The 25964-nt window shown below is 38.4% G+C and overlaps 1 protein-coding gene across 2 annotated transcripts in view; it reads right to left on the bottom strand.

The window, feature by feature from the left end:
• LOC145357462 (lissencephaly-1 homolog) overlaps positions 1-25964 on the bottom strand; it is a 110468-nt gene that overhangs the window by 6284 nt on the left and 78220 nt on the right. For both annotated transcript variants that reach the window (XM_080210819.1, XM_080210818.1), the window contains exons 4-10: positions 24164-24238; positions 22557-22763; positions 18139-18307; positions 16166-16268; positions 11567-11795; positions 5753-5854; positions 4399-4555 (exon numbers count right to left, since the gene is read on the bottom strand). In XM_080210819.1, coding sequence (XP_080066945.1) covers positions 4399-4555; positions 5753-5854; positions 11567-11795; positions 16166-16268; positions 18139-18307; positions 22557-22763; positions 24164-24238 — 1042 coding nt within the window. The remainder of the gene's footprint in view (positions 1-4398; positions 4556-5752; positions 5855-11566; positions 11796-16165; positions 16269-18138; positions 18308-22556; positions 22764-24163; positions 24239-25964) is intronic.

Here is a 25964-nt window from a genome sequence, read left to right as displayed (position 1 = left end):
CCCTGACACTAAACGGCAATTTAAAATGGCCAATCAACCTAACTCTCATATCTTTGGACTGGAGGAAACCCACACAGACACAGGGAAAACATGTAAATTCCAGTCAGTGACCTACAGCCAGAATTGAACCTGGACCCCTGGCACTGTGCTACCGTAGAGGGTAAATTAGACACTGCTAAATAGCAAAACATTGAGAACAACAAGTTCACTTTCTTCAATTTATTCATTTACAGGACGGAAACATCACTGGCTAAGCCGGAACTTACTGCCCATCCCTAATTGCCCTTGGAGTGGTGATGGTGTGCTGCCTTCTTAAAGTTCTGCAGTCCAAATATTGTAAGAAAACCCATGGTACTATTGTTCCAGGACTTTGACACAGTGACAGAAGGAACCGTGATATGGTTCTAGGTCAGGTCAGTGGCTTGGAGGAGAACTTCCAGGTGATGGTGCTCCAATGCAATCACTGCTCATCTTTTTGGATGGTAGCGGTGATAGATTTGAAAGGTGCTGATGAAGGAGCCTTCGTGAATTGCTGTTGCAATGCATCTTGTAGATGCTACACACTGCTATCACTGTGCATCAGTGGTAGAGGGACTGAAAGTTTAAGGTTACACGCGGGGTGCCAAGTGGATTGCTTTGTTCTGGATCTTCACCACCACAATAAAGGAAATAGTTTCTTAATGTCTACTGCAGCAAATCCCTTGAAGAACCTGCATTTATACTGCATATATAACTTAGCTCACGAGGAAATATTCAGATAGGTGGCCAAAACCTCCAAAAGCTGGGTTTTAAGTAGCATTTTAAAAGGAGGAAAGTGACATCGAGAAATGGAGAAACAGAGGGGGGAAACTTCAAGATGTTGAGCCTTGGCAGCTGAATGGATAACTGTGATTGGGGAAACAATGAAAATCAGGCATGTACAAAAAGGTCAGAATTGGGACAGTGCAGAAATCTTGGAGGATTGTCGTACTGGAAGACTTTAAAAAAAATTTCATCTGAGTTCAAGTGAAGCTCAAATTTGGGATTCATCCCTTGCGTGCTGGATCCCTAAATCCCTGTTCCTCTACATTTACTCATTATTTAGAAAACAATACATTTTGATTTTTTAGGTCCAAAACAATTTGCAACAATTTTTCTCACTCCTTTACCCATGTTCCTTTGTAATCACTGGCTCTCATTTTTACTATTTACTGTCCCACCTAACTTAGGGTCAACAGCAAAATAAATGTGCCAATTTGCTCCATCAGCTAAATCGTTAATAAATACGGTGAAGAGTTCAGGCTCCAGAATACATCTCTGGTCACATCACTCATCATGTCCCATCTTTATCCCCACTGCTATGTATCTAACCTATAGTATGTTACAAAAGCTGAGTTTGTAAATCTGAAAACAAGTTTTGGGGTATTGGCTTTCTGCAGTACAAGGCTCGCGTAATAATGAATTCTGTCCTGGAAGGACAAGGGAATGCCTAACTTGGAAATGATACCTAAGTTCAAAGAATTGGTTCATTATGCTAACAGTTAAAATTTGCACTGGCAAAAGTACTTGCTGTGCTATTTGTTTTAATCTTCATATTAAACACAATTACGCATTGCTGTTGAACTTACTCAACTCTCCATAAAGCTAGAAAAAATATAAAACCATGTTCCAACATTTCATAGCTGCTATTGTTTAGTTCTTTCGTGTGACATGGATGTCACTGGTAAGGCCAGTATTTGTTGTCCATTTCTAATTGCCTCTGACCTGAGTGGCTTCCTGGGTTATCTCAGAGGCCAGTTAAGAGTAAGCTACATTGCTATAGGTTGAGTGTCACATGCAGGTCAGGCCAGGAAATGACTGAGATGGGTTTTTACATCAATGATGGCCACCATTATTGAGTCAAGCTTTCAATTCTAGATATTTTAATATTGATTACTTGAATTTTCCACCAGCTGTCATTGCGGGATTTGAACTCATGTCCTCAAAGCATCAGCTTGGTCTTCTGGATAACAATCCAGTGAAATTATCAATGTGCTGTCTCCCTATAACTGTGAAGGGGTTATTGTAATAAACAAATAAATCTGTAATTACTGATGAGCAGACAGTAATATGTAATTAAAGCAAAGAATGAGAAAGATAGGGTTAAGCAAGTACATATTCAGAATGCAGATTAAAGCAAAATTAGCATATGAAACAATGTTACTAAAATTGCTCATTAAGTTTTATTATGAAGCTAATGAAAAACCAAGATACAAGTTTATAAACCTATATGAGAATGTAAAATAGGCATCTAATCTCAACATATTTAAACAGTAGCTCACACAAAGGACAGGGAAATATCAGACAGAATTCCACTCCTGATGGCAATCCAGTAACTTCCATATGCATGAGTGGACATCACGTGGTCAAGGCTAGCTCTGACGCATCCCATAATTAAATAGCCCGAGATTCATGTATAATAAATAACCACTTGGCCAAAGTAATCAAATTGCACCTCAGTTTTGAGACACTTGCATTCGTGGTGGTGAACGGAGCCCTGATCCAGCAAGTTATATGACAATTTGCATGGCACTCCGCTTGTGAGCCCTTGCCAGATCAGGAGTCATCAAAAACCAGTTGTTGCTTTCTCTGGTTTGCTTAATTTTCAATTCAACTCAAAAACTTGTCTCTTTTTCCATATAATCCTATTTTGTGGATAAATGGCCTTTCTGAAAACTGTACAGCATCCATACAATTATCATAAAGTCAGGCAGTTTGAAGCAAGACATTCTCCACTCAAATCCTTGCTAATTCTCATGACTAAACCAAATCTAACGAGACATTTCATTATCCGCTTTATCAGGATGCCTTACAGACATTAGTTTTCTGCATTAACTCTGCGGCCTTTTCAAATTGGTAGCTCATCTACTTTTGTATCTTGTGGACTATTTCAATTCTTGATGATTCCATTTGGAATATCGACAACATGAACAGATTTTACTAAAGCAATCAGTCTTTTCTTTGACTTCTCCGGCTGACAGTCACCAGCTTATTTCAAATTTATATTTTAGTACTTTTTGCCCCAGCTCACCACAACTGGGTGCATTTGGGAGTGGGCCTATGGTCTGTTTAGCACATCAGAGACAAAATCATTCTGTATGCCTGTTATCCCTTGGTCAATGGAATCTTGCAGCTATGTATTTAACTTTACAAGAAATAGCTGATTTCTTCATATTATGCATCACCATGCAAAACCATAACACTTTCATTGCAGAATCCCTACAGTGAAGAGGCCAGTCCCTGACAGATTATTTTACTCGAGCTCTCTTCTCACACCCTATCCTCATTAGCCCATGCATTTTACATGGTTAATCCATCTAATCTATACATTTTGGGAAACTAAGGGGCAGTTTTTCATGGCCAATCCATCTAAACTGCACACCTTTGGTGGGAGGAAACAGGAGCCCCCAGAGGAAACCCATGCAGACATAGGGAGAACGTGCAAACTCCACACAGTCACCCAGGGTTGGAACTGAATCCACTGTGCTGCCCATAAATCAAATATAATCATAGTCCTTGCTAACCCAATCATACATTACGTGTGGTGATATATCTTATCTCTCTCGTGATGGCATATTCTGCCTATGTCATCTCGAGATTATTATCCCTGAAGCCTTGCATACATTTTAGTACATAGCCATGCATTTTACAGGAATTCTTTTCAATTGCACCACTGGGTTTCTAACCTTATCATGTGAAAAGTAACACCCATTCAAGACTCAAGCTACAGAACCACAGCTTATCACTACACTTTGCTGTACTACTTCCTCAGTTGTCTCCTTCCCTTGTGGGTAGTGACCTTCTGCTTCAATATTTGTATGTGTGGGTTATTAACTTATTTACAGAAATGTTTCTTTTCTACATATTTTGCAGAGTGCAGTTAGCTGGTCCTCAGTCTCAATATTCCTTTACTTGAGCAACACAATTACAATGCTTGGCACACATTTATTCCTCCTGGATATTTCAGATCCGAGTGTCCCATATTATAAATACTACATAGTACTTCTATTATGTAACACTAAGGTGATGGCTTGGTGGTTACAAGATCATAATTCCTCATCCTGAATACTTTCACTCATTATCATATAAATTAAACTGAAGTGTTAAATAAGTTTAGTGATAACACTATTATGTATCTGCTTAAAAGCATCCATCAAGTAGTAAACCAAAATATATGAGCGACAAGCTGAACACTGCACTTGAAATGATAATCAATTTTGCTGTCTTTTTAAAGTAACCACTTCTAATCTGAACTAGTATAGATTTTGTACCAATAAACCATGTAGATTAGAAATATTTTTCACAAATCTAATCCATGTATACTGAAATGCAAAGTACTATCTCCCTAATAATGACATAAGCTATTATAAACATACATACCAAGAGAGGTTACAAAGTGTTCATGTGCATTCAGGGTCTTCATGCACCGTTTGTTCTTGTAGTCCCACACTCTAATGGTTTTGTCATCAGCACAGCTCACAATAAACTTTCCTCCAGGATGAAACAGGGTACCACGTACCCAGTTATCATGGCCAACCTAAATTCAACAGAACACATCATGCAGGAGTTTGCCACTTGGATGCCAAAACAGCACTCAAACCATGTCTTCCCAAAGAAAAATTAAAAGTTGCATTTATTTTTAATCTTTTGCAAATTGGAAACATTTTCCCTTCAATCCAAGATAGTATGAATTATTGATTTCCATTGTCACTATGAATGCAATTTCATCTCACAAAGCACACCTTAGCCTTGAAAATTCAGCTTGCTTTTAAGGTACTATTTTCCCAGTTTGAGCAGATAATTGCTCAAACTGGGAAAATCCATCCCATTCTTCCTTACTAGAAACTCTTAAGTATTTACTTCAAAGATGTTGGCTGCACAAATGAACCATGTGGTGAAGACTGAAGTTCTGGTGAAAAGACAGTGACCAAGTTTTTTGATGCCTGAAACATATATTGGCAGCTACTTGCCATATCAAATGTTTACAGTCCTGAAAGTGAAAAACTGTTAAATCTACAGGGCAGACATCTGATTCGACATCTGATATACAAAATCTATCATAGATTTAGATTCTTACTGAAACTATAATTCTGTAATTTCTGCTTGGTGCACCCAAAACAGTGCAGTGCTTTGAAGGAACTTGGACTTTGAGCTTCCACAGTTCAATGTTAGCAAATGGTCACATCAAGAAAACTATCATCCCATATTATACATGCTGCACTCCTGGAAGACAATGTTGGTATAAATGGAAGAATAAGAAAATTACATTTAACCATCGTACTCTACAAGATCAATGGAAGTAGTATGTGTTGAATTTACTGGCAATGATGTTAAGTAACAAATTCAGAACTTGCAGTATAGCATTTACAAAAAATTGGTTACAGATTAAAAAGGCAGTCAACGTTATGCTGTTAAGGCCGGATGAGTTCTGTGGACTATTCAACAATGATAAGAGAAAATTAAAGCCAAACTGACGTGAACTCCGTGTCTGACCATATATTTAGCATTGGGGTCAATATGAGTGGAATCCTGACTAACTGTTCTCTCTCCCTTGCTCAGCAATAAAACTAGGTGGCCACTTCTATCATACTTAAAAATTGGAGTCAAACCTTAGACTTTCTCAGTCCATGTGGTTCAGTGCATTCACCAACTGAGCTATTGGTAAAACAACTGACCAGGACAACAAACACTAAATTATCTCCAATATATTTATCAGCTTGTATCATGCACTCACCAGTGTCATAAGGCACATTCCAATGCTAATATCCCACATCTTAATAGTCTTGTCTCTGGATCCTGATAGAAGAAAAGGTCCAGGTTTGCCACTCTTTTTAGTCTGGAAAGAACATAAATTGAAGATGCTAAAAATACATTAAAATACATCACTGAAAGGAAGAGAAAGAATTTTCTACACTGGTTTGAAAAAAAAATATTATTGGTTATTTGCATTTGGTTTAATTTCCCAGATTACAATTTTAACCATTAATTTGGATACAAATCACAGTAGACTAGTTAATGACAAAAGTTAGTTAAACACGGGTCCATGTTATGGTGCAGATATTGGTAACACAGCAAAGTCATCTCGATAACTACTGTGCAAAGCACATTAACATTTAAAATAAATCATACAAGTTGACTTTAATAAAAAAGAATAAAGTCAGACTGAAAGTATTCACCTCAACCATGGGAATAGATTGCATGTTTCACTAATTATTTTTAATATAGCAGATATGAGAGGTAGAAAAATCAGAAGCATTATGTAAAAATCTTCACTTATTTCATAGAAGTGATCAGTTGTTGGGCAAATAATTGCTTGTCCTAATAATCCAGTATCGTTGAATGGTGGTTCAGTCAAATAGTTTACCTAAACTGTCTTAAATCTTTTATTCAGCAAATTATGCAAAATGCACAATGATAGCTAGTGCCATCATTATTTGCCGAAGTTAAAGCACTCAAGACAAAAAACAGTTGACATTTGAGAAACGTAACTAGTAAACACCTAAAACCAAAAGGTGATTCTACCATCTTGAACTTCTAAATGAGAGTCCAGATAGTAGAAAGAATTCAGCTCAGTGGAAGCCACAATGACATACCATAAGATGCCAATGCACTGATCAGAAACCTAACTATAAACTGGATCACGAAAGCTGTTGAATCCTAGGAGCTATAACTGCACCTCTGCATTCAGTCTAAAGAATGCAATTCACTTCAATTGTATAATACTTGTAATTAAAATATCAATTTATGCTGATATTTTGATGAGACATTAAATAGAAGGCTCATCTGCCAGTTTGGGTGCATGCAAAGAGCCAATGACCATTTCAAAAGACAGAAGGGGAGTTACCACTGAAATCGTGACCAAAGTTAACTCTCAATCAACACGATACAGAATGATCGCATTGCTGTTTGTGGCAGTTTGCTGGGGCCGTCACAACTTGGCTATCAAGTTTCCTCCATTATAACAGTGACTACAGTTCAAAAGTGCCTATGACTGTAAAGCTCTTTGAGATGCTAGATGGTCATGAAATGCACTATATGAATGCACTTGAGGACATGAATATTATTCATTAACACACATTTAGGTATCACATTCTACATAGAAAAGCATCTCAAAGCTTGGCCAAATAGCTGGATTTTAAGCAGGTGAGACTAGAGGTGGAAAGGGCAAGGAATTTAATAAAGGAAGTACAAAGGATAGGAGCTCAATGTGACGCAAAGTGGCAGCAAGCATGTCTGAGCCAGAATGGTTTGGAGAAGGAGTGGCACAGGCCTGTATGAGAGTCATGCAGAGAGGATCAGGGCCACATGTGAGACATGCCTGGATAAACTTAACATGGGCCAGCAGGTCAGGCATGGGTGAGTAAGAATTGGAGTGGAATAGGATACACATTGTAGAGGTTTGACTGAGCTGAAACTAGATGATTGAAGGTTGGCCATGAGAATATTGAAGAAATCACGTCTGGGGAGAAATGAAGACAAGAATGGGAGTTTCACTTTTATCAATGGAATGTTTGTGATGGAAGTCTCAGTGCTTTGAGCATTTTTTTAATGTAAGGTTACCAACATCTGCAATACTTGCTTTAATTGTGGTGAGTCTTTTTGATAGAGAATATACAGTGTTGGAAGCTCAGCTCAGAAAGTTGAGAAAACTCTTGATTCAATCCTGCGAGGTAGCTGGAGTTGGTGGCAGAGGTCAAAAACAATGGCCACAATTTTCTGGCCACAGTGCAGAACGTGTTTGAAATGAGCAGGGCCGGAGAACCATGGACAAGCAGTTTAGCATGTTCTGCACCTCATCCTGCCAGCCACTGTTCCAGATGTAATCTTGCTGGATCAGCATATTTAGACGAGCACTTAAACATGCAGAGTCTGTTCAAGGTCAGATCTTCCCTGCTGCCAGGCTTTTCCGACTCTCGGGTGGCAGCAAAAACCCGGCGAGAATCACTACTGGTCTCCACAAACGGACAAGACCACTCTGGTGGTCAGGGACATAGCTAGGTGGTGTCAAGCTGAGCAGATGCAAAAGCATTCAGTGCAGTACTTATCACACGTCAGATATTTGTTTAATTAGTATGATTTATGGCATGAAGATAGACATTAAATTTAGGAGGTGACTACAGAGACAAACAACTAACATTGTGTTCAGAAAACAAACCTTTCACGTGCATTTTTAAAATGTGCAGTACACATGACTCAAATCAATCTCTGATTAAAAGGGTCTAACAAAGCTGTGTTTGCCATTTCTACCAGTACCTACTTTAATCTTGCTTAATGTCTTAATAATTAATTTTCTGGACCTCTAACATCTGATAGGGAAGTTTATGTGGGCACTATTTTAACAGAAATTATTGCAAACTTGGTAATTGAGTGCTAGTGTTGAATTATATTACCACAAACCCACATCAGCAATTAAGGCTCAGAACAAGAGCCACTCAAGACATTCCAGCTTCACAGAATCCTTTCTAATGCATATTGGCAGTGTTTCTTTACTTTTCCCACCTGCCCACTTCATGTATATTCAGCAAATGGAAACTATGTGGGTCCTCCTAGTTTTCTAGGTTGTTTTCCTTTCTCCACTATACTCCAATTTTTTTTTACAAAAACTCAATCACTAATTCTGAAGCTTTGCTTATATTAGCAGCATGTTAGTTTTATCATGATGAGAAGGTTCTGCACTGCACTGGTGCAGACTCGGGTGTGTGTGCGCGCGTGCGTGTCCCATACAGGGCTTGGTCTGGATGTTTAAAATAATTATGAAGTTAGAAGTGGTTCTATTTCTAACTCCCAGAGTAACTATTTGTGTAACACTGGCATAATCATCTGAAAGATAATGATTTAAATCACTGCCAGATGGTTCCCAATGCTATGCAATTGGCCTAGGGAAGTTAGCACTTCTAAACAAATGCCATGTAAACCTTTACCTGGGAATTGTGAGGGGGATAACCCAGCGCATCTATGGCTTACATCCTAAATCCGATGCTGGAGGGATCGGAAGTTACGGGTTGTAATGTAACGTATGCTACTACTTAGTCAGTAACTTATGGCTACATTTCTGAAGTTATAAGATGTGAAGTTACATCAAAAACTGTGGCATGGATTTCGTGGTCAGCAGAGAAATGACAACGCTCACCGCTGACCTCAAAGAAAGCTGCCCACAAAGATCAGAGATCTCTGTGCAGTGAATTTCCCATCTCGACTTCTGGTGCCCAGTTAAGGGGATCTCAAGGCATCATGCAACAGTGATGTTTTCAAGCAGGGGTCTACAACGAATCATAATTCAAATATTCAGACTGCAAACCAGAAAATAAAATGCAACAAATTTTTCACTTCCAGTTAAAATTTGACATAACAAACAACTGGGATATAAACAATTAAAAATAGTTAAAACATTTAAAATATTAATTTACAGGACATGAGTGTTGCTGTCTAGGCCAGCATTTATTGCCTGTCCCTAACAGCTCTCTATGTCAGAGGGCATTTGAAAGGCAACCACATTGCTGTGGATCTGGAGTTCCAAATGGGCCAGGCCAGGTAAGGACAGCAGATTTCCTTCCCTTAAGGAACCAGGAGAGTTTTACAACAATGATTTCATAGTTATAAGACTTTTAATTCCAGATTTTTATTGAATTCAAATATCATTTACCCGTGGCAGGATTTGAACCTAGGTCCATAGATCTTATCCTGGGTCTCTGGATTATTAACTAGTCCAGTGACAAGTCCACTGCCTCACCCCAAAATTTTAAGAGAGCTGACAAAATAAATGAGATATAATCTAGATTGAAGAAACTTTGTTAAAACATCACTGGAGAAGGTTGGCACTCCACAAATAAAAAGGATTAGCTCATCAGGGGCTGAGGCTTTGATGAGTAATTATGAACTTTTAATGCTAGTAAAAACACAGTTACACCTCAACAACTTTTTCTAAGAGTTTTTATACCAAGTCTAATAGCATAAAAGGGAACATTTTCATTAGTTCTACATTACAGTCTTGAGGGAACTTCAACAGTAAACCCAAAGAGGAAGTACAGAACCACTAACTATGCTTTCTGATTTCCAACGGCTGCTGCTGGTTTCAGATGAGATAGCTATGCAAAAATCCAGGGTGAAAAATCTACATTCCTTGAAACCTCAGATGACTTGGAGTTTCAATGGAACAATGAAGCTTCTTTAGAACAAGTACTCAGCCGTACCAAGGAACGTCAGCTTCACAGATAGATGTGTGGCACAAGAGAAACAATATCCAAACCAGCATCAAACAACTGCTCATGTTCAAATTCTAGAGAAGTTCCCAACGATATTTTACAAGTTGACTAGATTAAATTCATTTGTCTTTTTAGTAATTTGGTATTGATAGGTATATACTGTGATGACAAAAGTTAGATACTTTAATTAAATTGACCACTGCTCGGGACCTGCTAGTATAATTCTTAGAAATCAGTGTTCTAATTTGCTATACTGATATTACAAATATTGCTGAAGGAAGCAATTCATTGGCAGCACTGGTTCAGGTCCTTAACATTTTTAAGATGGGCCATCAGTTTGTCAATATTCTGTGGTGCGACTAGAGAACGCTGAGCTACGATTACTTGTTGGATATTACACTGTTTGATGTAGGAACAGCTTAACATCCAAGAGTTATCATTTTTAAAAATCTGAAACTGACTTTTTCAATAGCACCAGTGGATTAACATAAAGAGAGTGACCAGTGGTTGCACTGGCTCAGCAGAATTAATGGTTGAGAGAAGGGACATGACAAACTTTGCACATATTCACAAAACCATTTGTAAGTTGTTCAAAAAATAAGCTTCAAAACATTCATTCAGATGTTTGAATGAATACATTTAATACAGTAAGAAGTCTGACAACATCAGGTTTAAGTCCAACCAATTTATTATTTAATAGTAAACTCAAGCTTGTGATGCATTCTGCATCAAATATATTTTTGGAAAAAAATGGGAGAGCGCAGAAGAAACTCAATTATTAAACCTGAGAAACAAACTGTTTATCAACTTTAGGCTGGTTCCATTTAAAACTGTCCTTTAATACTGATCAATCCTACAATTAAACTCTTGGCTTTGAAGTGAGTTTCCCTATTTTTCCATTAATGCCAAGAATTAACTCGAGAATTCTCAATCACGTTCTCAAAAAATACCAAAATATACTTGCAATCTAGCAGCAGCCAAACCATAATGGAGGACCTATGGATGGGTCGATTGGAAAGTGAAGTATTGCACTAAGTACATCATTATTTAAACAAAGATCTGCACTATATCTGCCTAATGCATCGCTTGACAGAATTGTACTTGGGCCATCAGATGCTTTCCCAGCAGTCACCTTTTGCTAGAACTTAAAACATTTTGGATTCAATTTCAAATTTAAAATTTCTTAGTATGGCCTTTTGAAGCCAATGTAAACTCTTCTGGAATTGCTGAACTACTGAAACCTTAATACAACCTGTTTTCCTTGGAATGAGAATGACTTATGTTTTAGATCAAGTTATTTGTGACTTCTGATTGAAATAGAACCATTTCAACTCTTAGAATCATACCTCAGATCCTGTTGCTTCCAAAATAGTTGGGTAGGAACTCTCCGGTGCCCAGGAGATGCACTCTACGACATGTTCATGCTCTCGAAGTTCAGCTTTGCATTCCTTTGTTGCTACCACCCATACACGCACAGTCTGATCATTGGAACAGCTGGCCAAAAGAGTACCATCCTGGTTGGGTCGGACCATGCGCACCCATTCTCTATGCCCCGTGAAAGTTTTCACACAATAACTGTGAGCAAAAAGTTAAATTAATGATCATTTATAAATGAACAGGAGGAGAAATTTGATCAACAGCTCTTTTCAATTCCCTAATCAAACACAAGTTCAGAAATAATTTATATTGTATGTATTAAGGTTTTTATTCTCTGGGTTTTTATTCTCACCAATAATACCTTGACGTCTTTGACATTCACGTTGCATGTTTAGCGAACTGCTTTCAATCAAATGCTCCTGCTGCCTAATCAATGCAACCTTGAAACAGTACTTACCGCATTGTAAATAACAAATGAAATTTGTTGTTTTTCTACTAGTCTCTGATTTGAAGCTACCTCAGAAAATGCTTCAAAAGGAGGCAGAGAGTGGGGGTCAATGGGTGCTATTCGGATTGGCGGTTGGTGACTAGTGGAGTGCCCCGGGGTTGGTGCTGGGGCCTCAGCTATTTACCATTTATATAGATGATCTGGAAGAGGGAACCGAGTGTATGGTGTCGAAATTTGCTGACGACACCAAGATTGGTGGAACGGCAAATTGCGCGGAGGGTGTGGAGAGTCTGCAGAAGGATCTAGACAGGCTGGGCGAATGGGCCAGGAACTGGTAAATGAAATTTAATGTTGGCAAGTGTGAGGTGGTCCACTTTGGTAGGAAGAATGGTAGGAAGGACTATTACTTACGTGGCAAAAAACTGCAGCAGGCGACAGTGCAGAGGGACCTTGGGGTCCTTGTGCATGAGTCGCAAAAACCCAGCCTGCAGGTGCAGCAGGTGGTCAGGAAGGCTAATGGGATGCTGGCCTTCATAGTGAGGGGAATTGAATATAAAAGTAGGGAGGTCTTGCTGCGGCTGTATAGGGCACTGGTGAGGCTGCAGCTGGAGTACTGTGTGCAGTTTTGGTCGCCGCACTTACACAAAGATATTTTGGCCTTGGAGGGAGTGCAGAGGAGGTTTACTAGGCTGATGCCAGAGTTGAAGGGGGTTGAGCTATGAGGAGAGGCTGAATAAACTAGGCTTGTACTCGTTAGAGTTTAGAAGAATGAGGGGAGATCTCATTGAGACATATAAGATGATGAATGGGATGGATAGGATAGATGTGGGGAGACTCTTCCCGCTCAGAAAGGACAGTAGGACTAGGGGGCACAGCCTCAAGATAAGGGGGGGGGGCGGTTTAGAACAGAGTTGAGGAGGAACTTCTTCCCTCAAAGGGTGGTGAATCTCTGGAATTCTCTGCCCGTTGAAGTGGTGGAGGCTGCCTCGCTAAATATTTTTAAGACACGGGTTGATGGGTTTTTGATAAGCGAGGGGTTAAGGGTTATGGGGAGAGGGCGGGGAAGTGGAACTGAGCCACGACAGATCAGCCATGATCTTACTGAATGGCGGGGCAGGCTCGAAGGGCCAGATGGCCTACTCCTGCTCCTATTTCTTATGTTCTTATATTGCAACTTGAATTCACTATCCCATTTTTTAAAAGAAAAACCCATCAACTTTAGCTGCCATACAGTTGGAACTAGTTGAGTGAGTGCAGCAGAGCCCTCAATCGTGTGAAGTTACTATACTTCCTGAATTTCTAACACTAAAAACATGATTTCTGTTGTTACACAGAATATAGCTGTAAGTCACGAATAGGAATGTTACAAGTCAAACTACTGCCAAAGAATGGATTCTGGTCTTCAATATAGTAAAAATAATACCCTCCACCAAGACAGCAATCAATGTGAACTGCAAAATCCATAACCAGCAGTCAGAAAGATGACATGCAACATCTACAGCACCAATAACATTAAAAAAAGTGTAATAGCAACAGTCTCAGTGACCTTAGCACTTTCTTCAGGCTGCAGGTCTATGCAGATAAAACCAATGCAAGAGCTAAATCGATGCAATTTCCTGGGGACTTTCATAACATCATTTGATTGGATACCCAGCTGTAAGGACCATGAAGGTTACAGCACAGAATGCTGCCATTAGTACCCTAAATCTCTGCCAATTCTTTACCACAGGAAATTCAAAACTAATTCAACAGCTCTGTTCTCCCCATAGCCTTACATGTTCCTCCACTTCAAACATTTATCCATCTTCCCCTTAAAAGATGCTAAGGTCTCCCTTTGGCAAAGCATTCAGTGATTTCATTATTTTGTTTAAGCATTTTCTTCTAAACTCTCATGAAAACTATATCGATGGCTCCTTGTCAAGCTAAATCCCCCATCATAGTAAGCTATTTACTCTACGCTACGCCTAAACAAAAGTTTACATAAATTGATAATTACTTGATTTTTGTACATTGTCCCATTTATAATAACCAAAATAATAACTTTTAATGGCTTTACTTGCCTGCACTTTCCAGTATCATAGAATCATAGAACCCTACAGTGCAGAAAGATGCCCCTTGGCCCACTGAGTCTGCACCAAACACAATCCCTCCCGGGCCCTACCCCCATATCCCTACATATTATACCCACTAATCCCTCTAACCTACACGTACCTGGAAACTAAGGATAATTTCTTAGCATGGCCAATCAACCTAACCAGCACATCTTTTGACTGTGGCAGGAAATCGGAGTACCCAGTGGAAACCCACGCATACACGAGGAGAACGTGCAAACTCCACACACAGTGATTCGAGCCAGGAATCGAACCCTGGACCTGTGAAGCAGCAGTGCTAACCACTGTGCTACCGTGCCACCCAGTAATTATATCTTTGAATCCTTACATAAAAGCTTTTTAAGTGCAGCCAAAATTATATTTGTGCACCCATTAGAAACAAAGTTAGTTCAGTGAGTCACTCAACAAACCCAGAGCTTACAGTCAACTATGTAAAAAGGAAAGTCAAATGGCACAAATATAATCTCAAAAATCAACCAAAAAATCCAGAAAAATGCTGGAAAATCTCAGCAGGTCTGACAGCATCTTTGGAGGGACAACAGAGCCAATGTTTCAAGACTAGATGACCCTTCGTTAGAATGCTGAGATTTTCCAGCATTTTTCTGATTTTGTTTCACATTCCAGCATCCACGCTATTTTGCGTTAAACAAAAAAATCTATGTAGCAGGTAAACTTCGATGCCAACCCATAAAAAATGCTCAAAAGCTGCTAACATGGTGACTTCATCCAGATGGGCTTACCATGGAGTAGGCTGCGAAATAAATTATTCATTGTTATATCCAAAATATTGCATGCAACTTCCAGGAAATATTTGTACCCCTGGAATTTAAGGTAGACAGCTTCCATAATTAAATCAACTGATTTGAATGTCGTATCAAAGTTCATTTCATTCAAGTTACAAAGGTTACTGAACATAAAATTATTGCTGTGTAATGTTTACTGTAACAACTTACATTAATATAGCACCTTTAACATAGAATAATTTCTCAAAGTTCTTCACAGGAGTATAAACAGTCTAAAATTATCAGTATGCCATTTGCTGAGTACCTTTCAAGTTAAATGCTGCCAAAAGAGGAATTGCTCATATATACTGATACCACATTCCTCCCCTTCCCTCACACTCAACGGCCACTTAACCCACTTGCAGTATTCTCCATCCACCTGGACCCGTCCCATTAGTTCTTAACTGTTCTTGATCCTTTCATTGAAAATTGTCAGCGTGACATTTCCCTGCTTCCCTCACTTATGCTAACTGGTCTCCCTCTGAACTTATTGCACTCTGTTCAATCGGATCCTACCCTGACTTTATTAAACGTATTGACAGGGGTAGAGCAGTTATTGTCTGGCATACTGATCTCTACCTTGCAGAGGCTGAGACACTTCCTACATACCCCGGACCATGACCCCACTACACAACTTCCGGGACTGTCTCTGGCCCCATTGCATCTAAACACCATCCCTCTGCTATCTTCAACTCTCAGTCCTCCAGGTGCCAGTATGTCTCTTGTTCTTGCCTTTAGACAGGGCTGACTTTTATTCTGCTACTAACACACACTGCGATTTTGCCTTCAAAGAGTCACCTTTTGTTCAGCTATTAACACTTAATCTGGACCAATGCTTCTTGTCTTCAGTACTATTACCACTCCACTTGCCCTGTGTTATGATTTCTTAGTTATTTAACCTCCAGTGCATTCGAACCGATACCCGATCTGCTCTATTGCTCCACCTGCCCCTCCCTGCTGCTTTTTCAACAGCAGAAAACCCATCACATCCTCCCTCTCTTCAGATCTAAAGTCATATTAGACTCAAAACATTAACTGTTTCTCTCCACAGATGCTGCAACTGTTTTTCTAGAATTTTTTTTAGTTCTCCAGCATTTGCTTTTATACCAGATTCTACATATATTCTCCAGTGACAGATCATCTTCCACAATAGTGCCCAAAATATATTGTTCTAAAATTAAACTTTAAATTATGACTTTGGTTCAATGCACTTGCTTGTACACTTACCCAGTTTGCACCTCCCACATTTTCATGGTTTTATCCCTTGAAGCAGATACTATATGATCTCCATTAGGCATGATAGCTACTGATGAAATATTATGATCATGTCCTAAAAGTAAAACAGAATTAAGTTAGCTTGGGATTAAAAAAACCCAAAATGCCATTAACATTCAACAGCTCTGACAGCACCTAAAAAGGAGAAAGGACATTTCAAATGGGATCCACCAAACTCTGGTGAATGGTCCAATCTCTCAATTTTCAGCATTAACTCTACTTTAAAAAAATAGAAGGGCACCAGCTAGCCTTGGATTTCTTTTCTTTTGAATATTCTTACTGTGCCACAAAGGTTTACATTTTTGAAAGACTTGGTCTTATACAGTCTCTTAGCAATTTCAGGTATGTCCCAAAGCATTTAGAATGTACTTCATAAAGGTACTCAAGCACATCAACCATTGAAGGGGTAACAACTCTCAAAGATGAAATAGCTAGCTGATCTTTTTTGTAGTGGCGCTAGTTGAGGGCAACTGACTTTGTTCAAATTATGCTACGACTTAAAGCACTCTGACAAGTAAACTTGACAATGGCTTAACACCTCATTTGAAGAGCAGCACCTGAAAAGGCAGTGTTTTTTCTGTACTGCACTGACTCATCAGTTTGGTTTATATACTCAAGTTCTGGAGTGATGCTTCAACTTAGAGAAAAATGCTACCAATTCAGCCTGGTCGACAGGCATTTAAATTTTAATTAGACTTTAGGAATTACTGTGAATATACAAGTCTGTCCTGCAACTTTCGCTAAATGCAAGAATTTTTACAAAATCATTAAAACACACAACTATTCTCAAAAGTTTTTGTTTCCCAAGTTGCAAATTTCACAATTGTCAAGATGTCAATCATCTCATTATACATTGAGCAAATAAAGATAACATTTCCAAGAATATGTTTACATTCCTGTGGGTGCTGTGCACCATCAATAACCAACCTAGTCAAGCAAGGATGACAGGTTGAGTTGGTGTTTATGAACATGATTAAACGGACAGTAATCCTGCAAGTAAACTATTATGTTTCAAGGGTGAATAACCAGGGTAGTCAGTAACAAAGTTAGATGTAGCACAAAGCAACGGTGAAATGGAATTTCTGACTTTGTATAATTACATCCTCCTTGTCTGAGTTTACCCCTTGTTGCTTCAAAATAAGGGTTTGCGTTTGCTGCCGATATTTTTTAAACTACATATTAAAAATAATCAAACTGATCAATGGACCAGAGACAGAAAGAAATCAGTTTAGTTACAATACCAAGTCAGATCCTATCATGGACAATCCAAATTCAAAATTGTGCTATTTTTTGGATAGTTCCTCCACTTCAGTGGAATTCTATTTGTGCATTTAAAATTTCAATTATAGCCATTAAAGTCAGCACAGCTATTACTGAACAATTACACAAGCATGAAACAATATCTAAAAATGCATAAGGGCAGCTGTAAAATTGCAGTTATAAACAGAACTGTGCCTGCAATCCTCATCAGGGCAAGGGGTCAGGGAGGAAGGCAGAAAGAAAAAATACAAGACAAAACGCCTTTCTGATACAGTGACTAGTTTCATTTCAAAGTGATAACTAGCCAGAAGTAAATATTATACAATTTTGGATTAGAAATGCTGCTCAACAGTGCGACTAATAATGGCAAAACCGTCAAACGGGAATTCCACTAAATATTTGAAACGTTTTCAGAAACAGTGCAGAGCAAGAAAAATCATCAGTGGTCTTGGAATTTTGATTTTTGATAGTGACGAATGAAATTTATTAGATTTATGAAGTTCAATTTGATTTATGAAGTAGAATTTTGCTTAAAATTCAATTTATGGCAAAAATTGATTTTTACCTGCTTGATAAAAAAGGACACTAGCTCCTCTTAGTGTCACCATCTGCAACTCCACCTGTGACCTCCCAGCCCCACTCCAACAAAAGAATTAGATTCTTACCATGCATGGTCCTAATGCATTCAAAGCTTTGGAAATCCCAAAGCTTGATGGTCATATCAGCAGAGCAGGATGCCAAGAGTTTGCCATTCTGATCAAAGGAGATATCTTGTACAGAGTCTGTGTGACCTTTCAGTGTACGTTCAAAGTCTCCAGTTTCATAGTCCCAAACCTATCAGGCAAATACAAAAACTAGAATTCACAAACTGCAGGATTGTTTGCTAATTTCACATTTACACACAGGACAATTCACCATATCTTTGTGGATAATTAATTCTCTTGAGCACTGTTCCACAAGATAATCCATGCCATCACTGATGAAGTAATATGAAATAGTATTAAATTGTTATGCTGTGCTCCAAATGACAGCAAATCAGGTTTTTCATTTATTCCAAATTGGACTTTCAGGCAATTATTCTTCTGAATAAAATTTATATCACTGACTAATGATATGCAAATATAAAGTGTTAATTAGAATAATCAGTTGCTAATTTAAGTGGTTTCATAACTAGCTGGTGGCTCTTATTGTAGGTTATGGCATGGTCTATTGAAAATGGTAACTGGTACATGTAGAACAAATTCCATTTCAAAAATTTTAACATGCAATTCATGGGCTTATATGGCAAAAAATATGGAATATTTTAAAAGCCATAGGACCAGAGGGCAAAAGGAACCACCTCTTCAAAATAAAAGAAGTCCTCGCCTTTTTACTTTCTCATACCTGTGTTTTTTTTAAGCAAATAGCTTCATTTGCTTCCATGGTTGCACAGTCTTACGGATATACCCAACAGTGCAATATGTATCCGTACTAAATACAGAAAACAAATAAACAACATTGTACTACATGTAGCACACAATTTAGATAGTTACAAATTGATATGCCTAAATAGGAAGCTGGGAAGGCCGTTCAATTTTATGATAAAACCAGAAATGCTGGTAAAGTCAGCAGGTATGGCAGCACCTGAGAGGAGAGAAAGAGTTAATGTTTCCAGTTGAATATGACTCAAAACATTAGCTGTTATTTGCTCCACAAGTACTGCCAGACTGGCTGAGGTTTTCAGTATTTTCAGCTTTTATTTCAGATTTCCGGCATCTGCATATTTTGCTTCTTTTTCGCGAGGAGTTTCCACTCGGGTTAACTGGTCAATGATTCCTGCTGTGACATGTGTACATGTGAATATTGGGTAAGGACAGCTTCAAGCTCAGCTCTTACATGGAACAGTCCTATAGGCTTCTGAAGGCTCACACAGGTGGGACTACCGTCTCAACGCCAGAGACCAGATTCAGTTCCAGCCTTGAAGTTTCAACGTTGTCCCTCTAACTGCACAGGTTTCCTCTTGATGCTCTAGTTTCTTCCCACAGTCTAAAGTTGTGCGGGTTAGTCTTTCTAAGTTGCCACTTAGCAGAGGGATTAGCAGGGTAAATACGTGGGGTTATTGTTAGCGCAGGCTTGATGGGCTGAATGGTTTCCTTCTGCACTGTAGGGATATGATTCTGTGAGAACACACACTTGGGCAAGTTAAGGACTCCAAATTTTAACATATTTCATACAGGAGGCAGTGGAGAATAGAAGAAGCCTACTAATAGAGTTTAATGGGTAAAATCCTGTCAGAAAAAGCCAAGATACTTGAAACTATTTTATGTGCAGGGCTCTAAAATTGACCATAAAAAATAACTCCATGAATCTGGTTTTACTTCAGCCGAGAACCCTCTCTCATCCACAGTTTAAAAAAGGATTATGGAGATGCCATGCTATAAAACCCGCAGACTTCTACTGATTACACCAGACAGTATAACTACTCTAGCTGCTCTATGTTGGACGTATTATAGTCCTGGTAAAATTTGCCATGATAGACAATTCTGTGCAACATGATGGCAGCATTCTCAAATATTTCTCATCTTGGAAACAAATGTTCACTTTCTTTTAAACAGGTAGCTAATTTATCCTCCTACAAAAGTTACAAAGTATCTTGATTTCCATCTCTATCATCCCTTCTTAATAAATACTAATTTCCATGAATATAGATTTATGAAGGTTACAAAATGATGCAAATCGTTTCCTTCTTTATTTTGCTACTCCATTTAACATTATAAAAGATTAAAGGAGGGGATGGGGCAAGTGAGTCAGGCAGACATTATATGTCTACCTCAATTATAACAATTCTCTCTTTGGAAAGGCAAGTGCCATAACAAAGAACCAGACAAAAGGATAATTTTACTCTAAGTTGAAACTGTACAATTAGAAAGGCTTTAAATGCATTTACATTCTTACTGAACTTCATTCAGCAAGCTAACAATATGACAACCTTCAATGATGAATGCCTTAAGAATACTTTACTGGATAATTGCAAAAACGGAGTTGTTAGAAATCACCAATCTTGAAGATCTGCCCTCCTGTAATAACTTGCCCCCATTAAACAGCAAGTCTAAGATTACATGCATTATTACAAAGTCCATTTTCACTTTTAGGTCCTCAAACTTAGAAGGATAACACCTGCACCCACCAGCCCACACCAATCTAATAGTTCTGTAGTAGCAGGCACTTGTGAAGCAAGAAAACCACTGAGCAATTGTTCAAGAAAATAAAAGTCCACCTGAAGCCAAATTGACATTCAATGCCACGGCAACACACAAATATTCTGCTAAAGTCAGGATACTGTTTAGGGAACTCTGCAAAATAAAAACCTACTTCTGTCAAAAAGTACTACAAAAGTACTATCACGATGCTCTTACTCCTCTTTTTTGTCACTTCCATGATACCTCCTGAAGATGCAGTGAACAGGGTGTAGAGGAGATTCACCGGGATGCTGCGTGGCTGGAGCTTTTCAACTATGAAGAGAGACTGGCTAGCTTTAAGAACCCTCAACATGTAAAATGCATTTAGATGAGCACTTGAAACATCATATAAGGTTATGGACCAGGTGCTAGAAAATGGGGTTAGAATAAACAGGTGCTTGATGGCCGGTGCAGTCATGATGGGCCAAAGAGCCTCTTTGTGCTGTAAAACTCTGATTAAATGGTCCTTTTTTGTGTTCTATTGGCTGATTACATCAGGGATGGCAATAGAAGCTTAACTGACTTTGGTACTCATATATAAAAAAAATCAAAGTTGTTTGCCTGGATTGGAACAGGAGCTACGAGTTGGCAATGGGAGCAATGTGTATGTGAACACAGGATTGGGTCAGGCAGTATCATCCTGCAGTTCAAAACCTGCTGACACTTATCACCCATGATCATGCAAGAATAGACATTTAGGGAAATAATAAAGAGCAACCAGTGTGCCAAGTATGAAATCAGTGCCTTAAGGAGTGATGGGTGGAAAATTAACTGGAGAGCTAAAAGCAGTTAGACATGCAATGTTAAGCTGCACAATATTTAACGCCACGCAATGAGTTTCAAAACCAGCATACACCTGGGAGTAATTCTGATCATGCTCTTTCAGCTAACACCAAACCACAATTCTGACCAGGTGTAGTGGCTAACTGAACTAAAAGCATACAATTCATGTACCAGCAAGCATAATGTTTTCAAATTTCATGCAACTCTTTGGTTTATGTGGCCTGCCCTTTGCCAGCACTGATTGGATGCCGTGTGCACATCCAATGTTTAACTTGCCCTTTCATTACCATGCTTAGGGATCAGTAATAAGCTAGCCACCCTAAATGCATATTTACAATAAAAAACTCTACAGTTCTCACAAATGAGGAAAGCTAATTTGACCAACAGGCATACTCCCCCCTTGTTTCATCAGATTGAATTTCCCAACTCATGCAAACTTAGAACACTGAACAGTCAACACAATAAAAGGTCTAATTTTTCCTCAAAGCAGAGGGTCACAAAATGCAGAAAATTGTTAGATTTCATCCAGAACTCGGCCCACTTACTTCTAAAAAAATTACCTAACCAGACAACCCAGTTATTACTTGGAAGATCTATTTCAGTAAATATGATCCACCATATGGTCTAATTTGAATTACCTGTAAATTAATGTTAAGAATTCTCGCTTGTTCTTTTATTAAAATGGCTAATTTCAAACATGACAGTGAAGTCTCAAGTAAAAAAGGCTTCATTAAAGTGGATGGTATATTATCCAAAGTCAGTGCTTATAACAACACTAAATGTTACGTACAATTCAATTACAAATTTCAAACTCTCATCCTTCAAAGGCAGATTGCACAAATAAAAAAAATTGTATGGTTTTTCAATTCCATACTGTGGATTATTTTCTCAAAAACATGTTCTGTTTTCCATTGAGCCAACTATTCTCTTATCATGGGTATGGCCAGTTAAGCAAAGGATCCAAGTCAATAATTTAGTGACAGGCTCTACCTAGAAGTATAGAAATTACACATTTGTCCTGTAGCTGGACTTAACTTCATTTAGATATCTGAAAGAGAGTTTTCATTTAAAGCATTCTTTACCTTTATTGTGGCATCTTCAGAGGCGGATACCATGACACTGAAGACTGGATGGAAAATAACTCGTGTGACTGGACTTCTGTGCCCACTCAGAGAGTATCTTTCCGGAGGACGCGGGATCCATTCTTTTGGGTCACGTTTTTGACCCAGAGGTCCAGCTGAAGTGAACTCCTCTTTTGCCTCATTGAGTTTGGATTCTAGTTCCATAACCTGTTGAACAGAATTAAATCAAACACTTCAGGATTTTAATTTCAAAATTCAGGACAGGTAGCTTTAAAGGAATCAAATGTGGAAGTGTAGCTAGAAGGAAAGGCAGTGACAGCCCAAATGATAACTAGAATCTTGTAAGAGCAGATTGCAATTGGAGAAGTCATTTCCATTTGTCAAGTTTAACGGATGGAAATTTCAAAGGACATTTTGAGAACTTGGAGCAACACAGTACACTTCACTATGGAGCATGGGTAAATACCTAAGAACATGGGGCCTATTACATGCAAAACGAAGTATTCTGTAGCTGTGAAATAAACCAAAATGATTTTTTAAAATGACAAGTTTTTTTGGTAGAATTTTCTTTTATGTTCAAAATACTGCAGTTGTGAGTTTTGTTCTGGGATGGAAGCTTTAGAATATATAGAAACAGAGTGTAGAATCACTACAGTACAGAAGGAGGCCATTCAGCCCATTAAGTCTGTACCAACCACAATCCCACCCAGGGCCTATTCCTGCAACCCCACACATTTACTCTGCTAATCTTCCAACACTAAAAGGCAATTTAGCACACCTAATCAACCCAACCCACACATCTTTGGGGCACGGGAGGAAACCCATGCAGACATGGAGAGAAATTTTTACAGAAATTAGAGATGATATCTACTAGATACTGAACAACTTCCCAGCAAGAGAAATGCAATTTAGGCAACAAGACAAGACCAAGGTATAGTACTAGAATAGGATATTACTCCTTATTCCCAACACATTCCAGAACCTCGGAACATGTAGAATTCAAGAAAACCAAGTTGGTCTCTTTCACAATTCACCCTCCAAATGAAACAGAACACCACACAATGAAATGTTTTCTTTGTTTCTGGATTGCAAACGTGGCACATAAGATCACTGCAGTCATCAAAGACAACTGCAAGCAGATAGGAACAGTTGGAACAATTTCTTGAGCCATATATGTATAATTCAAAAGGAATTCTACACAAATAAAAAAATTTGGTTTTAAATGTATATGCAATTGAAAATCTCATCAAGTAACCTCTCATTTTATTAGATCTCAATTCAGGAATGGAGAATTTTGATTTGTCTTCTAGAATAATTTAGAATTTTTCAAAGGATGATGGACATTTAAAATCCGACTCTAGAAGCAGTGGTGCCTAAACTGCATTAAATATTTTTTTTGAAAAATGTAAAGATGTTGGTCCTCCTTTGGGTTGCCTGAAGGCCCACGAGGGTCAGACACAACATTGGTCTCTTATAATGACATTGAGATTTTAGGCATCTCTCATGAGTTGGGAAGTGGAGTTGAGGTCAGCAAAATTAGGCAAATACACATGGACCAATGGTGTTTTCTTCTGACAATTGCAAAACAAATCACATGAGAAATTCACCTTCTTCTGTAGTCTTATCACAGAGGTCCATTTTTTCTCCAGCAGTCCAGCATATTTCTTGTCTAACTCTTCATTCTAGAGAAGAGAAATAAAATAAAAGTCAGAAAAATACATGTTGCAATTTAGTTGGATAACAAATCCAATTTTTATGATCTGTAACTCATTTTTCTGAAGTTATCATCCTTGTTAAATTGATCCAAGAAAAGCAGTATCTGCCCTTGTAGCCTGTCCTCCAAACCCAAGTGAGGAAAAAAGACTTCTCTCCTACCTTGCTAAAGACTTGTGAAATCTGTAATTGTGGGAACTTACATTGTGTCCATTTGCTTGCATATATAGCATGTGCCACTATCATCTATCAACCTCTTTGTGTCTTTAAAAAAAATTTAAAGATACAAAAAGGCATTGATAGCAATAAAATTTCCACAATTTCTGCTTAAACATCATTTATCAAGGTCCTGCACTTAATGACATCAAAAACGGCAGCTGATTTTGGATGCTTTTCATGGCTAACTTTGGACAATGATTCCTTTTTAAAGGGTTATAAAGCTCAAATTTACGGTGACAATTTCTACTGTTTATGGAATTTTGGACTTGCACATCAACAAAACATACATTTCCCCATTTGGGCAATGCTTTAAGTTCACTTTAGATGCCTTGAAAGCAACAAAAGCTAAATGTCTATCCAACAAAAAGATAGCTACTGACAGAGCAGACATCTAGACTGAGGACTAGCAGGTCTGAAGTACAGAAAGCAGAGCATAACAGCTGCAAAAGCCCATCTTGTACAGAACCTCAGGATGAAAGTTCCCCTGTCCATGGTATTTACATCAATATTGGTACTGGAGCCTCCACAAAGTTTGTCCATTGATCATAAAGCTATATTGAAATATGCCCAATGTTACAATATTTAGTTATGAAAAAGGAGCAACTGAACTCAAAAGTTACTGAAGTTTTGAGTGCCTATGATTATGCACAAAACACATTAGATGAATTTTAAGGTACAGGAATCCTGTGTAAAAGATTTGAAAAGGTGCCATTACATAAAATGGCATTTCTTTCCCTTGTACTTTCCTTCATGCAAAGTGTCAGCAAATATCACAGATAAGCACCCAGTTAGCTTGTTGCAGTCAGGGTGTGCAGTTTGGGCCTCTAATTAGATAGACTTCAATAAACCTTATTCCAGATGAACAATGAACTATGGCAAGATCATAAAATAAGTAAAATTCTCAATGATTGCCTTAAAAGGTTTCACTAAGCAGGCTAAAACATTCTCCAACCCCACACAAGGGTTTATACATTTGTCCTTTCAGCCTTGCCATCACTATTGAGAAGCTATGCAGGTATGTGGAATTTGCACAGCATTTTGCACTGTTCTGCTCAGCAGCCATCAGGTCAAGGTCATTAAAGAAGAGCCCACAAGAGAGTCCCAGACAATTTTATTTTTCACTTGGTTGGACACCTTGGCTTTGGTGTGTCAAACACCACAAGGATCACTTGGGGAACTCAAAATAATGTGGCTGCAACTTCAGGTTCAAGTCTCTTGTGCGGTGGCAAAATGTGTCAAATTCTGTCATATCAGACTGTCTACCAAGATCAGGTCATGGCCTTGATTTATGCCTTTTTCAGAAAAAAAATTTATAACATTGTAATTTCAGCTGTTAAGGTGCAAAAATGCCAAGTGTAAAATAAAGCAACTTATTTTCTCTTGTTGCACTAGATTTCTAATACAAAGTCTGCAGAATGTCCCAGAATCCAAGTCAATGGAGCGCAAACTCTTTATATCAGTCCATCTATTTGAGAT

This window comes from Carcharhinus amblyrhynchos, chromosome 23 (genome assembly GCF_965287045.1).
Source record: "Carcharhinus amblyrhynchos chromosome 23, sCarAmb.v2.hapA, whole genome shotgun sequence".
In the NCBI taxonomy this organism is placed as follows: domain Eukaryota; kingdom Metazoa; phylum Chordata; class Chondrichthyes; order Carcharhiniformes; family Carcharhinidae; genus Carcharhinus; species Carcharhinus amblyrhynchos.
This window is presented reverse-complemented; position numbering and strand designations above follow the sequence as displayed.